We start from the raw sequence: 16,391 nt of genomic DNA, 5'->3' as shown, positions 1-16,391 counted from the left end.
TACTAGCCAGAGTAGTGATCCTATCCAGAGTAGTGATACTAGCCAGAGCAGTGATACTAGCCAGGGCAGTGATACTATCCAGAGTAGTGATACTATCCAGGGCAGTGATACTAGCAGTGATACTATCTAGGGCAGTGATACTAGCCAGAGCAGTGATACTAGCCAGGGCAGTGATACTATCCAGAGTAGTGATACTATCCAGGGCAGTGATACTAGCAGTGATACTATCTAGGGCAGTGACACCAGCCAGAGCAGTGATACTATCCAGGGCAGTGATACTATCCAGAGCAGTGATACTATCCAGAGCAGTGATACTAGCAGTGATACTAGCCAGAGTAGTGATACTATCCAGGGCAGTGATACTAGCCAGGGCAGTGATACTAGCAGTGATACTAGCCAGGGCAGTGATACTAGCCAGGGCAGTGATACTAGCAGTGATACTAGCCAGGGCAGTGATACTAGCCAGGGCAGTGATACTAGGACAGGACTGCTGCTCCCTCTCTCTACAGTCTGGTGGTCTCCACCACCGCTCTCTCTACAGCCCGGTGGTCTCCACCGCCGCTCTCTCTACAGCCCGGTGGTCTCCACCGCCGCTCTCTCTACAGCCCGGTGGTCTCCACCGCCGCTCTCTCTCTCTACAGCCCGGTGGTCTCCACCAGCGCTCTCTACAGCCTGGTGGTCTCCACCGCCGCTCTCTACAGCCCGGTGGTCTCCACCAGCGCTCTCTACAGCCCGGTGGTCTCCACCAGCGCTCTCTCTACAGCCCGGTGGTCTCCACCAGCGCTCTCTCTACAGCCCGGTGGTCTCCACCAGCGCTCTCTACAGCCCGGTGGTCTCCACCAGCGCTCTCTCTACAGCCCGGTGGTCTCCACCAGCGCTCTCTCTACAGCCCGGTGGTCTCCACCAGCGCTCTCTCTACAGCCCGGTGGTCTCCACCAGCGCTCTCTCTACAGCCCGGTGGTCTCCACCAGCGCTCTCTCTACAGCCCGGTGTTCTCCACCGCCGCTCTCTCTACAGCCCGGTGGTCTCCACCGCCGCTCTCTCTCTACAGCCCGGTGGTCTCCACCGCCGCTCTCTCTCTACAGCCCGGTGGTCTCCACCGCCGCTCTCTCTACAGCCCGGTGGTCTCCACCGCCGCTCTCTCTACAGCCCGGTGGTCTCCACCGCCGCTCTCTCTACAGCCCGGTGGTCTCCACCGCCGCTCTCTCTCTACAGCCCGGTGGTCTCCACCGCCGCTCTCTCTCTACAGCCCGGTGGTCTCCACCGCCGCTCTCTCTCTACAGCCCGGTGGTCTCCACCGCCGCTCTCTCTCTACAGCCCGGTGGTCTCCACCGCCGCTCTCTCTCTACAGCCCGGTGGTCTCCACCGCCGCTCTCTCTCTACAGCCCGGTGGTCTCCACCACCGCTCTCTCGCTACAGCCAAGTCAGAGACAAAGCAACAACGAATATTGCACACAGTGGTGCAGTAGGACCCAAATAGTCACCATGGACTGTATCTCCAGTTCTCCACCAACTAAAAGCACTGGAGATGAAGCTAGTGAATGAGGAAACATCTGAAGGGAGGAACTAGAGACTGACTGACCTGTCCCTGTCTCCAACACTCTCTGAACAGCTTCCAGTTGCCAGGGTGTCGATGGTCTTTCAGCCAGAGCAGTCTGCGATCATACAACCAGCAGTGGGGGATGTCAGCATGGAGCTGCAGGGCCTTCTCTAGCTGAGGCTTGGGTTCAGGAAGCTCTTCTGTCCCCGTCCCAGGCTTAGGACCTGTCCCCGTCCCAGGGTTAGGACCTGTCCCAGTCCCAGGGTTAGGACCTGTCCCAGGGTTAGGACCTGTCCCTGTCCCAGGGTTAGGACCTGTCCCAGGGTTAGGACCTGTCCCAGTCCCAGGGTTAGGACCTGTCCCAGGGTTAGGACCTGTCCCAGTCCCAGGGTTAGGACCTGTCCCAGTCCCAGGCTGCTTCTTCCTCTCGATCCTCTCCGTCTTCACCTCCCTGTCCTCTGTAGTGGTGGTGGTGGCCTCCAGCTTCAGACTCAGCTTGGCTCCTCGGCTGGCAGGGATTTTGTTCTCCACCACGGACGCGATGATGTCATCCAGGATGTTGGGCATGCTACGGCCGCTCTTCCCCATCTGGAGAGGAGAGATACAGCATCAGGGCATGGGAATCAGTATGTTGAAATAATACTGTGTTATTCCCTCCATACAGCAAGATAATGGTGGACTGGGTGTGTGTCTCTCTGTCCCGGGCCACGTACCTGTGCTGCGGTGGAGTATACAGGAGCGAAGGCCATGCCAGCATCAGTAGAGCCCAGACGTAGTTTCCCAGCGGTGGTCGTCAGGAGGTCTCTTAGAGTAGAGCCCTGTTCTGTGATGTTAGACACCAGGCTAGACGCTTTACAGTGGAGAGACTCCAGGCTAATGACCTTCTCCTCCTTGCCCACCTTACCCAGAGGAGACTCCTTGTTTTCTACACCAGAGACAAGACATATCAGTTACAATTCATCATCATCATCACACCAGTAACAACTAACCTCTAGAGATATCTGGTATTTATCATCATCATCACACCAGTAACAACTAACCTCTAGAGATATCTGGTATTTATCATCATCATCATCACACCAGTAACAACTAACCTCTAGAGATATCTGGTATTTATCATCATCATCACACCAGTAACAACTAACCTCTAGAGATATCTGGTATTTATCATCATCATCATCACACCAGTAACAACTAACCTCTAGAGATATCTGGTATTTATCATCGTCATCATCACACCAGTAACAACTAACCTCTAGAGATATCTGATATTTATCATCATCATCACACCAGTAACAACTAACCTCTAGAGATATCTGGTATTTATCATCATCACACCAGTAACAACTAACCTCTAGAGATATCTGGTATTTATCATCATCACACCAGTAACAACTAACCTCTAGAGATATCTGGTATTTATCATCATCATCACACCAGTAACAACTAACCTCTAGAGATATCTGGTATTTATCATCATCATCATCACACCAGTAACAACTAACCTCTAGAGATATCTGGTATTTATCATCATCACACCAGTAACAACTAACCTCTAGAGATATCTGGTATTTATCATCATCATCATCACACCAGTAACAACTAACCTCTAGAGATATCTGGTATTTATCATCGTCATCATCACACCAGTAACAACTAACCTCTAGAGATATCTGGTATTTATCATCATCATCACACCAGTAACAACTAACCTCTAGAGATATCTGGTATTTATCATCATCACACCAGTAACAACTAACCTCTAGAGATATCTGGTATTTATCATCATCACACCAGTAACAACTAACCTCTAGAGATATCTGGTATTTATCATCATCACACCAGTAACAACTAACCTCTAGAGATATCTGGTATTTATCATCATCACACCAGTAACAACTAACCTCTAGAGATATCTGGTATTTATCATCATCACACCAGTAACAACTAACCTCTAGAGATATCTGGTATTTATCATCATCATCATCACACCAGTAACAACTAACCTCTAGAGATATCTGGTATTTATCATCATCATCACACCAGTAACAACTAACCTCTAGAGATATCTGGTATTTATCATCATCATCATCACACCAGTAACAACTAACCTCTAGAGATATCTGGTATTTATCATCATCATCACACCAGTAACAACTAACCTCTAGAGATATCTGGTATTTATCATCATCATCATCACACCAGTAACAACTAACCTCTAGAGATATCTGGTATTTATCATCATCATCACACCAGTAACAACTAACCTCTAGAGATATCTGGTATTTATCATCATCATCACACCAGTAACAACTAACCTCTAGAGATATCTGGTATTTATCATCATCATCATCACACCAGTAACAACTAACCTCTAGAGATATCTGGTATTTATCATCATCACACCAGTAACAACTAACCTCTAGAGATATCTGGTATTTATCATCATCATCATCATCATCATCACACCAGTAACAACTAACCTCTAGAGATATCTGGTATTTATCATCATCATCATCACACCAGTAACAACTAACCTCTAGAGATATCTGGTATTTATCATCATCATCATCACACCAGTAACAACTAACCTCTAGAGATATCTGGTATTTATCATCATCACACCAGTAACAACTAACCTCTAGAGATATCTGGTATTTATCATCATCACACCAGTAACAACTAACCTCTAGAGATATCTGGTATTTATCATCATCATCATCATCATCATCATCATCATCACACCAGTAACAACTAACCTCTAGAGATATCTGGTATTTATCATCATCATCACACCAGTAACAACTAACCTCTAGAGATATCTGGTATTTATCATCATCATCATCATCACACCAGTAACAACTAACCTCTAGAGATATCTGGTATTTATCATCATCATCACACCAGTAACAACTAACCTCTAGAGATATCTGGTATTTATCATCATCATCACACCAGTAAGAACTAACCTCTAGAGATATCTTGTATTTATCATCATCATCACACCAGTAACAACTAACCCTAAACCCTGAGCCCTAAACAGGAGGGTTGGAACGCTGCTGTATAACTGCAGTCATACTGAGCCCTAAACAGGAGGGTTGGAACGCTGCTGTATAACTACAGTCATACTGAGCCCTAAACAGGAGGGTTGGAACGCTGCTGTATAACTACAGTCATACTGAGCCCTAAACAGGAGGGTTGGAACGCTGCTGTATAACTGCAGTCATACTGAACCCTAAACAGGAGGGTTGGAACGCTGCTGTATAACTGCAGTCATACTGAGCCCTAAACAGGAGGGTTGGAACGCTGCTGTATAACTGCAGTCATACTGAACCCTAAACAGGAGGGTTGGAACGCTGCTGTATAACTGCAGTCATACTGAGCCCTAAACAGGAGGGTTGGAACGCTGCTGGCAGCCTGACAAGAACACAAACTAGACACACACTTAGAGGAAAGTTCTCAGCGGGCCGGGCTAACAGTCAGATTGACCAGCAGACAGAGTGCGCTACCGTGATGTACCTTTCTTGTCTTCCTGTGACTTCTGTTCAGTCAGGTCAGCCAGGAAGTGGAGAGGGCTCTGGGACTCCGGGGGAGTCAGTTTGGAGTCAGAGGAGGTGTCCGAGGCAGGGCTGGAGCCTCCGTTAGTCTCAGCTTTACCCTGGATGGGGTTCAGCTGCCCAGTCTCTGTCTTCACGTTACATAGAGAGATCTTGTTGCTGTGGTTTAACACGTTCTGGAGAACCTGACCAGGAGAGACAGGTCAACAACAACACGTCACAGACTACACAGGTCCACAACAACACATCACAGACTACAGAGATCAACAACAACACGTCACAGACTACACAGGTCAACAACAACACGTCACAGACTACACAGGTCAACAACAACACGTCACAGACTACACAGGTCCACAATAACACATCACAGACTACACAGGTCAACAACAACACGTCACAGACTACACAGGTCCACAATAACACATCACAGACTACACAGGTCCACAACAACACATCACAGACTACACAGGTCAACAACAACACGTCACAGACTACACAGGTCCACAATAACACATCACAGACTACACAGGTCAACAACAACACGTCACAGACTACACAGGTCCACAATAACACATCACAGACTACACAGGTCCACAACAACACATCACAGACTACACAGGTCAACAACAACACGTCACAGACTACACAGGTCAACAACAACACGTCACAGACTACACAGGTCCACAATAACACATCACAGACTACACAGGTCCACAACAACACGTCACAGACTACACAGGTCCACAACAACACATCACAGACTACACAGGTCAACAACAACACATCACAGACTACACAGGTCAACAACAACACATCACAGACTACACAGGTCCACAACAACACGTCACAGACACACTGTTCAACAGACTACACCGAGCTCTAACTAGTCTACATTACTGAGCTAACAGACAGAGCTCTAACTAGTTTACATCACTGAGCTAACAGACAGAGCTCTAACTGTTCTATATTACTGAGCTAACAGACAGAGCTCTAACTAGTCTATATTACTGAGCTAACAGACAGAGCTCTAACTAGTTTACATCACTGAGCTAACAGACAGAGCTCTAACTGTTCTATATTACTGAGCTAACAGACAGAGCTCTAACTAGTCTACATTACTGAGCTAACAGACAGAGCTCTAACTAGTCTATATTACTGAGCTAACAGACAGAGCTCTAACTAGTCTACATTACTGAGCTAACAGACAGAGGTCTAACTAGTCTATATTACTGAGCTAACAGACAGAGCTCTAACTAGTCTATATTACTGAGCTAACAGACAGAGCTCTAACTAGTCTACATTACTGAGCTAACAGACAGAGCTCTAACTGTTCTATATTAATGAGCTAACAGACAGAGCTCTAACTAGTCTACATTACTGAGCTAACAGACAGAGCTCTAACTAGTCTACATTACTGAGCTAACAGACAGAGCTCTAACTGTTCTATATTACTGAGCTAACAGACAGAGCTCTAACTAGTCTACATTACTGAGCTAACAGACAGAGCTCTAACTGTTCTATATTAATGAGCTAACAGACAGAGCTCTAACTAGTCTACATTACTGAGCTAACAGACAGAGCTCTAACTAGTCTACATTACTGAGCTAACAGACAGAGCTCTAACTGTTCTATATTACTGAGCTAACAGACAGAGCTCTAACTAGTCTACATTACTGAGCTAACAGACAGAGCTCTAACTAGTCTACATTACTGAGCTAACAGACAGAGCTCTAACTGTTCTATATTAATGAGCTAACAGACAGAGCTCTAACTAGTCTATATTACTGAGCTAACAGACAGAGCTCTAACTAGTCTACATTACTGAGCTAACAGACAGAGCTCTAACTGGTCTATATTACTGAGCTAACAGACAGAGCTCTAACTAGTCTACATTACTGAGCTAACAGACAGAGCTCTAACTGGTCTATATTACTGAGCTAACAGAGGTCTAACTAGTCTATATTACTGAGCTAACAGAGGTCTAACTAGTCTATATTACTGAGCTAACAGACAGAGCTCTAGATTCCAGAGCAGGACAGAGGATGGGTTTGGCAGTACTGGGTTTGGCAGTACTAGATTTGGCAGTACTGGGTTTGGCAGTACTGGGTTTGGCAGTACTGGTTTGGGTTTGGCAATACTGGGTTTGGCAGTAATGGGTTTGGCAGTACTGGGTTTGGCAGTACTGGTTTGGGTTTGGCAATACTGGGTTTGGCAGTACTGGGTTTGGCAGTACTGGGGTTGGCAGTACTGGGGTTGGCAGTACTGGGGTTGGCAGTACTGGGGTTGGCAGTACTGGGTTTGGCAGTACTGGGGTTGGCAGTACTGGGGTTGGCAGTACTGGGGTTGGCAGTACTGGGGTTGGCAGTACTGGGGTTGGCAGTACTGGGGTTGGCAGTACTGGGGATGGCAGTACTGGGGTTGGCAGTACTGGGGTTGGCAGTACTGGGGTTGGCAGTACTGGGGTTGGCAGTACTGGGTTTGGCAGTACTGGGGTTGGCAGTACTGGAAACCTTGAATGTGCATCCCAAATACCACCTTATTCCCATGTAGTGAATATGGTGCAATAGGGCTCTGGTCAAAAGTAGTGCACTATATAGGGAATAGGGTTCTATAGGGCCCTGGTCTATAGTAGTGCACTATATAGGGAATAGGGTTGTATAGAGCTCTGGTCAAAAGTAGTGCACTTAATAGGGAATAGGGTTCTATAGAGCTCTGGTCAACAGTAGTGTATTATATAGGGAATATGGTTCTATAGAGCCCTGGTCTAAAGTAGTGAATTATATAGGGAATAGGGTTCTATAGAGCTCTGGTCAACAGTAGTGTATTATATAGGGAATATGGTTCTATAGAGCCCTGGTCTAAAGTAGTGAATTATATAGGGAATAGGGTTCTATAGAGCTTTGTTCTAAAGTAAAGCACTATATAGGGAATAGGGTTCCATAGAGCTCTGGTCTAAAGTAGTGCACTACGTAGGGAATAGGGTTCCATAGAACTCTGGTCTAAAGTAGTGCGCTATGTAGGGAATAGGGTGCCATAGGGCCCTGGTCTAAAGTAGTGCACTATGTAGGGAATAGGGTTCCATAGTGCACTACTTTAGACCAGGGCCCTATGTAGGGAATAGGGTTCCACTTGGGAAGCAGCAGAAACAGAGCAGCAGCAGTGTATCTCCATACCTGAGAGACTCCGTTGGTAGCAGGCAGCTTGCTGAGTAGAGGGTTGTGTTTCCCAGTACAGACACAGGGAGACCTGATGCTGTACTTCTCCCTGAACAGATGCATGGCGCTCACCACCTCTGTCAGAACTGCACAACAGACCACTGGTCATTAGTACACACTTCTGTCAGCATGTTAGACCTACACAGTGTTACTGTCAGAGGAGAACAATGTAATGGAGTCCTGTCTTGTGTTTTACTTTAACTCTGTGTTGTAATGGAGTCCTGTCTTGTACTTTAACTCTGTGTTGTAATGGAGTCCTGTCTTGAGTTGTACTTTAACTCTGTGTTGTAATGGAGTCCTGTCTTGTCTTTTAGTTTAACTCTGTGTTGTAATGGAGTCCTGTCTTGTAGTTTAACTCTGTTGTAATGGAGTCCTGTCTTGAGTTGTAGTTTAACTCTGTGTTGTAATGGAGTCCTGTCTTGTAGTTTAACTCTGTGTTGTAATGGAGTCCTGTCTTGTACTTTAACTCTGTGTTGTAATGGAGTCCTGTCTTGTACTTTAACTCTGTGTTGTAATGGAGTCCTGTCTTGTACTTTAACTCTGTGTTGTAATGGAGTCCTGTCTTGTGTTTTACTTTAACTCTGTGTTGTAATGGAGTCCTGTCTTGTCTTGTAGTTTAACTCTGTGTTGTAATGGAGTCCTGTCTTGTAGTTTAACTCTGTTGAAATGGAGTCCTGTCTTGTATTGTACTTTAACTCTGTGTTGTAATGGAGTCCTGTCTTGTATTGTACTTTAACTCTGTGTTGTAATGGAGTCCTGTCTTGTAGTTTAACTCTGTGTTGTAATGGAGTCCTGTCTTGTAGTTTAGCTCTGTGTTGTAATGGAGTCCTGTCTTGTAGTTTAACTCTGTGTTGTAATGGAGTCCTGTCTTGTAGTTTAACTCCGTGTTGTAATGGAGTCCGGTCTTGTAGTTTAACTCCGTGTTGTAATGGAGTCCTGTCTTGTAGTTTAACTCTGTGTTGTAATGGAGTCCTGTCTTGTAGTTTAACTCTGTTGTAATGGAGTCCTGTTGTGTGTTGTACTTTCCTAACTGAATAATGAAAGCTATTCCAGCCCAGGCTGAGGTCCAGACAGAGAGAGAGGAACAGAAATCATTGGTTCCTACCAGTTCCTGGGATAATCTGTGTTGGCATCAAGTACTTGTGACCATGCTGCTGTCCCTTGACACACTTCAGCCAGGCGTACAGCTCTTTGTCTGGAGGAACAACAAAACACACGTTACTAACCAACAAACCCTGTCAGGTCTCCATGGAAACCCCGTCTGGCTGCTTCCCAAACGCTACTCTAGTCCCTTTATAGTGCACTACTTTGACCAGGGCTCTGTGGGTGTTGGGAGTGGTCCACTATGAAGGGAATAGGGTCCCATTTGGGTCTCAGCCACTACATGGGAACAGACCATGTTGATGTTCCGCCCCTCTCTCAGGAGTTTACAGGTTCAACTGGAGAATTAGGATGAATCCTCTGCTGCTGCTTCTCAACATGGGGAATCATATCAACTAGAACAACACTGTTAATGCTAATAACACACTGTCTGCTGTAGGAGCTGTGATGGATGGGGTTTCACACTCTGTAGGAGCTGTGATGGATGGGGTTTCACACTCTGTAGGAGCTGTGATGGATGGGGTTTCACACTCTCTAGGAGCTGTGATGGATGGGGTTTCACACTCTCTAGGAGCTGTGATGGATGGGGTTTCACACTCTCTAGGAGCTGTGATGGATGGGGTTTCACACTCTCTAGGAGCTGTGATGGATGGGGTTTCACACTCTCTAGGAGCTGTGATGGATGGGGTTTCACACTCTCTAGGAGCTGTGATGGATGGGGTTTCACACTCTCTAGGAGCTGTGATGGATGGGGTTTCACACTCTCTAGGAGCTGTGATGGATGGGGGTTCACACTCTCCAGGAGCTGTGATGGATGGGGTTTCACTCTATAGGAGCTGTGATGGATGGGGTTTCACTCTCTAGGAGCTGTGATGGATGGGGTTTCACACTCTCTAGGAGCTGTGATGGATGGGGTTTCACACTCTCTAGGAGCTGTGATGGATGGGGTTTCACACTCTCTAGGAGCTGTGATGATGGGGTTTCACTCTCTAGGAGCTGTGATGATGGGGTTTCACTCTATAGGAGCTGTGATGATGGGGTTTCACTCTATAGGAGCTGTGATGGATGGGGTTTCACACTCTCTAGGAGCTGTGATGGATGGGGTTTCACTCTGTAGGAGCTGTGATGGATGGGGTTTCACACTCTCTAGGAGCTGTGATGGATGGGGTTTCACACTCTCTAGGAGCTGTGATGGATGGGGTTTCACACTCTCTAGGAGCTGTGATGGATGGGGTTTCACACTCTCTAGGAGCTGTGATGGATGGGGTTTCACACTCTCTAGGAGCTGTGATGGATGGGGTTTCACACTCTCTAGGAGCTGTGATGGATGGGGTTTCACACTCTCTAGGAGCTGTGATGGATGGGGTTTCACACTCTAGGAGCTGTGATGGATGGGGTTTCACACTCTCTAGGAGCTGTGATGGATGGGGTTTCACACTCTGTGGGAGCTGTGATGGATGGGGTTTCACACTCTCTAGGAGCTGTGATGGATGGGGTTTCACACTCTCTAGGAGCTGTGATGGATGGGGTTTCACACTCTCTAGGAGCTGTGATGGATGGGGTTTCACACTCTCTAGGAGCTGTGATGGATGGGGTTTCACACTCTCTAGGAGCTGTGATGGATGGGGTTTCACTCTCTAGGAGCTGTGATGGATGGGGTTTCACACTCTCGGAGCTGTGATGGATGGGGTTTCACACTCTCTAGGAGCTGTGATGGATGGGGTTTCACACTCTCTAGGAGTTGTGATGGATGGGGTTTCACTCTCTAGGAGCTGTGATGGATGGGGTTTCACACTCTCTAGGAGCTGTGATGGATGGGGTTTCACTCTCTCTAGGAGCTGTGATGGATGGGGTTTCACTCTCTAGGAGCTGTGATGGATGGGGTTTCACACTCTCTAGGAGCTGTGATGGATGGGGTTTCACACTCTCTAGGAGCTGTGATGGATGGGGGTTCACACTCTCTAGGAGCTGTGATGGATGGGGTTTCACACTCTGTAGGAGCTGTGATGGATGGGGTTTCACACTCTCTAGGAGCTGTGATGGATGGGGTTTCACACTCTCTAGGAGCTGTGATGGATGGGGTTTCACACTCTCTAGGAGCTGTGATGGATGGGGTTTCACACTCTAGGAGCTGGAGGGTTGCCGTCCAGACAGACAGAGAGAGTCATGTTTATTTCACCTGTTGAGGTAATAAAATATGTTTCCCATGCCAATAAAGCCCTTTGAATTGGAGACAGAGACAGAAGCACACAGTCAGTCCCCTACCACTACTATAGCAGGCAGTAGTGGGCAGGCTGGGTACAGCAGATATGACATGTCTGTCTGTCGTCATGGTGATTTACATCTGCCCAGGGCCCTGTGACCAACCATCAGAACTACGACACAATGTCTGTCTCAACCACCTTGGATAGAGAGGAGAGAGAGAGAGAGAGGGAGGAGAGAGAGGGGGAGAAGAAGGAGAGAGAGGGGGAGAAGAAGGAGAGAGGGGGGGAGAAGGAGGAGAGAGAGGGGGAGAAGGAGGAGAGAGAGGGGGAGAGGGAGGAGAGAGAGGGAGGAGAGAGAGGGGGAGATGGAGGAGAGAGAGAGAGAGAGAGAGAGAGGGAGAGAGGGAGGAAGGAAGGAGAGAGAGGGAGAGAGGGAGGAAGGAGAGAGAGGGAGGAGAGGGGGAGAGGGAGGGGGAGAGGAAGGAGAGAGGGAGGAGAGGGGGAGAGGGAGGAGAGGGAGGAGAGAGGGGGAGGAGAGGGGGAGAGGGAGGAGGGATAGGGAGGAGAGAGGGGGAGGAGAGAGAGGGGGAGAGGCAGGGGGAGGGGGAAAGAGGGAGGAGAGAGAGAGAGAGGGAGGGGGAAAGAGGAGAGAGGGGGAGAGGGAGGAGAAAGGGAGCGGGAGAGGGAGGGGGAGGAGAGAGGGAGAGGGAGAGGGAGGGGGAGAGGGAGGAGAGAGGGAGAGGGAGGGGGAGAGGGAGGGGGAGAGGGAGGGAAACCTGTATCCTCTACTTGTCTATGGTGGAAGAGGTTTTAAAATGTTACCATCCTAAATGTTGACTGACCTTTGGAGGTCTTCCTCTCCTTTGCCTTGTAACAGTCCAGACAAACCACGAAGCCACATTTGTGGCAGACCCAGTGAATATTAAACAAGGTGGCTTCACACGCGTCACACATCTCCCGGACCCCTCTCACAGCCCTCTTCCAGGCCATCTTGGCTGCAGGGCAAAGCACACACAAACAGGGAGGATGAAGACAACAGGACAGGCAGAGGACAGCAGAGCACTTCCAGGCAGACTGGTTCCTTCATGCAGAATACTTTATAGACTAGTCTGGCCTCAGAGGGCTCTAACATTGGTACAATAACACCCACAATAAAACATTTAGTTGTTCTACAGTTCAGGATGGTTTGACCTGTTAAAACACACAGATACTAGTTTGAGGTTTGACCCCAGCTTTCTACAGGAACACTAAGACTAACAGAGAGAAAGTCTCTGTGCTCCTCTGTCTTTCAGACTAACAGAGAGAATGTCTCTGTGCTCCTCTGTCTTTCAGACTAGCAGAGAGAATGTCTCTGTGCTCCTCTGTCTTTCAGACTAACAGAGATAATGTCTCTGTGCTCCTCTGCCTTTCAGACTAACAGAGATAATGTCTCTGTGCTCCTCTGCCTTTCAGACTAACGGAGATAATGTCTCTGTGCTCCTCTGCCTTTCAGACTAACGGAGATAATGTCTCTGTGCTCCTCTGCCTTTCAGACTAACGGAGATAATGTCTCTGTGCTCCTCTGCCTTTCAGACTAACAACAACCAACACTTCTCTGTTCTCCTCTGTCTTTCAGACTAACAGAGAGAATGTCTCTGTGCTCCTCTGTCTTTCAGACTAACAGAGAGAATGTCTCTGTGCTCCTCTGTCTTTCAGACTAACAACACTTCTCTGTGCTCCTCTGTCTTTCTGACTAACAACAACACTTCTCAGTGCTCCTCTGCCTTTCAGATTAACAACAACACTTCTCAGTGCTCCTCTGCCTTTCAGATTAACTACAGCACTTCTCTGCCTTTCAGAATAACAACACTTCTCTGCCTTTCAGATGAACAACAACACTTATTTTATTATTATTTTTGCTCCTCTGCCTTTCAGATTAACAACAACACTTCTCTGCGCTCCTCTGCCTTTCAGATTAACAACAACACTTCTCTGCGCTCCTCTGTCTTTCAGACTAACAACACTTCCCTGTGCTCCTCTGCCTTTCAGACTAACAACACTTCTCTGTGCTCCTCTGCCTTTCAGATTAACAACAACACTTCTCTGTGCTCCTCTGCCTTTCAGACTAACAACAACACTTCTCTGTGCTCCTCTGCCTTTCAGATTAACAACAACACTTCTCTGTGCTCCTCTGCCTTTCAGACTAACAACAACACTTCTCTGTGCTCCTCTGCCTTTCAGATTAACAACAACACTTCTCTGTGCTCCTCTGCCTTTCAGATTAACAACAACACTTCTCTGTGCTCCTCTGTCTTTCAGACTAACAACAACACTTCTCTGTGCTCTCCATACCATCTTTTTTGATCCATGTAGCAGCAGTGTTCTCAGTGGTGACCATCTGACAGAACTGGTCTCCTATATATGAGAGGATGTACTTGGAGGAGTCTGGGTCCAACTCATTCTCCTCGTATACATCAGGAGCCCAGAGGGACAGAGCCTCCTCATCAAACTGATCTGGAGTGGAGAAGCCGTCCACACGGATCACTCCATTCTTGCTGTAGGACAGGCTGGAGAGAAGAGGGAGAGAGAACAGGTTAATGAGAGGCGCAGACACACGGACAGGCTGGAGAGAAGAGGGAGAGAGAACAGGTTAATGAGAGGCGCAGACACACAGACAGGCTGGAGAGAAGAGGGAGAGAGAACAGGTTAATGAGAGGCGCAGACACACAGACAGGCTGGAGAGAAGAGGGAGAGAGAACAGGTTAATGAGAGGCGCAGACACACGGACAGGCTGGAGAGAAGAGGGAGAGAGAACAGGTTAATGAGAGGCGCAGACACACAGACAGGCTGGAGAGAAGAGGGAGAGAGAACAGGTTAATGAGAGGCGCAGACACACGGACAGGCTGGAGAGAAGAGGGAGAGAGAACAGGTTAATGAGAGGCGCAGACACACAGACAGGCTGGAGAGAAGAGGGAGAGAGAACAGGTTAATGAGAGGCGCAGACACACAGACAGGCTGGAGAGAAGAGGGAGAGAGAACAGGTTAATGAGAGGCGCAGACACACAGACAGGCTGGAGAGAAGAGGGAGAGAGAACAGGGTAATGAGAGGCGCAGACACACAGACAGGCTGGAGAGAAGAGGGAGAGAGAACAGGTTAATGAGAGGCGCAGACACACAGACAGGCTGGAGAGAAGAGGGAGAGAGAACAGGTTAATGAGAGGCGCAGACACACAGACAGGCTGGAGAGAAGAGGGAGAGAGAACAGGTTAATGAGAGGCGCAGACACACAGACAGGCTGGAGAGAAGAGGGAGAGAGAACAGGTTAATGAGAGGCGCAGACACACGGACAGGCTGGAGAGAAGAGGGAGAGAGAACAGGTTAATGAGAGGCGCAGACACACAGACAGGCTGGAGAGAAGAGGGAGAGAGAACAGGGTAATGAGAGGCGCAGACACACAGACAGGCTGGAGAGAAGAGGGAGAGAGAACAGGTTAATGAGAGGCGCAGACACACGGACAGGCTGGAGAGAAGAGGGAGAGAGAACAGGTTAATGAGAGGCGCAGACACACAGACAGGCTGGAGAGAAGAGGGAGAGAGAACAGGTTAATGAGAGGCGCAGACACACGGACAGGCTGGAGAGAAGAGGGAGAGAGAACAGGTTAATGAGAGGCGCAGACACACAGACAGGCTGGAGAGAAGAGGGAGAGAGAACAGGTTAATGAGAGGCGCAGACACACAGACAGGCTGGAGAGAAGCTGGAGAGAGAACAGGGTAATGAGAGGCGCAGACACACACTAGATAATTAGAGTGTTGCTCCTCCCTGTCAGAAGGCAACACCATAATGACAGAATAAAGAACCACTGGCTCCCTAGAACCATCACTAACCCTAGAACCATCCATAACCCTAGAACCGGAACCAACACCAACCCTCGAACCATCCCTAAACCTAGAATCAACACCAACCCTAGAACCGGAACCAACACCAACCCTAGAACCGGAACCAACACCAACCCTAGAACCGGTACCAACACCAACCCTGGAACCAAGACCAACCCTAGAACCATCACTGACCATAGAACCGGAACCAAAACAAACCCTGGAACAAACACCAACCCTAGAACCAACCCTAGAACCAACACCAACACCAACCCTGGAACCAACACCAAAACCAACCCTGGAACCGACACCAAAACCAACCCTGGAACCGACACCAAAACTAGAACCGACACCAAAACCAACCCTAGAATCAACACCAAAACAAACCCTAGAACCAACACCAACCCCAGAACCAACACCAACCCCAGAACCAACACTAACCCCAGAACCAACACCAACCCTAGAACCAACACCAACCCTAGAACCAAAACTGACCCTAGAACCAACACTGACCCTAGAACCAACGCCAACCCCAGAACCAACACTAACCCTAGAACCAACACCAACCCTAGAACCAACACTAACCCTAGAACCAACACCAACCCCAGAACCAACACTAACCCTAGAAGCAACACTAACCCTAGAACCAACACTAACCCTAGAACCAACACTAACCCTAGAACCAAAACAAGCCTCAGAAGGAGCAGTAAATGTGGATTGTCCTACAACCTGATTACTGAGGATTACATGGATTGACATATTTGTTAACGGGAGGTTGCTATCACCTTTGCTTTGTCTGATAAACAGGCTCCACTCTAGTCTCCACTGGCTATCTGGCCAACAGACTACTGTCTATCTGGCCAACAGGCTCCACTCTAGTCTCCACTGGCTATCTGGTCAACAGGCTACAGTCTAGT

The 16,391-nt window shown here is 48.1% G+C and overlaps 1 protein-coding gene across 10 annotated transcripts in view; it reads right to left on the bottom strand.

Annotated features, from left to right (window-relative positions):
- jmjd1cb (jumonji domain containing 1Cb) overlaps positions 1 to 16,391 on the bottom strand; it is a 242,200-nt gene that overhangs the window by 37,195 nt on the left and 188,614 nt on the right. For 7 of the 10 annotated variants that reach the window (XM_090217898.1, XM_090217894.1, XM_090217895.1 and 4 more), the window contains 7 exons: positions 13,952 to 14,166; positions 12,463 to 12,615; positions 9,421 to 9,510; positions 8,274 to 8,401; positions 5,060 to 5,282; positions 2,254 to 2,465; positions 1,583 to 2,128 (listed from right to left, as the gene is read on the bottom strand). In XM_090217898.1, the coding sequence (XP_090074024.1) occupies positions 1,583 to 2,128; positions 2,254 to 2,465; positions 5,060 to 5,282; positions 8,274 to 8,401; positions 9,421 to 9,510; positions 12,463 to 12,615; positions 13,952 to 14,166 (1,567 nt within the window). Of the gene's footprint in view, positions 1 to 1,582; positions 2,129 to 2,253; positions 2,466 to 5,059; positions 5,283 to 8,273; positions 8,402 to 9,420; positions 9,511 to 12,462; positions 12,616 to 13,951; positions 14,167 to 16,391 lie in introns of those variants that run through there. The other 3 variants (XM_090217896.1, XM_090217897.1, XR_016491190.1) reach the window with 2 other exon arrangements.

Source organism: Oncorhynchus mykiss, chromosome 23 (genome assembly GCF_057628025.1).
Source record: "Oncorhynchus mykiss isolate SJ-2025 chromosome 23, ASM5762802v1, whole genome shotgun sequence".
NCBI classification, from domain to species: Eukaryota; Metazoa; Chordata; class Actinopteri; order Salmoniformes; family Salmonidae; genus Oncorhynchus; species Oncorhynchus mykiss.
Note: the sequence above shows the minus strand (reverse complement) of the source record. Positions and strands in the feature narration are given on the sequence as shown.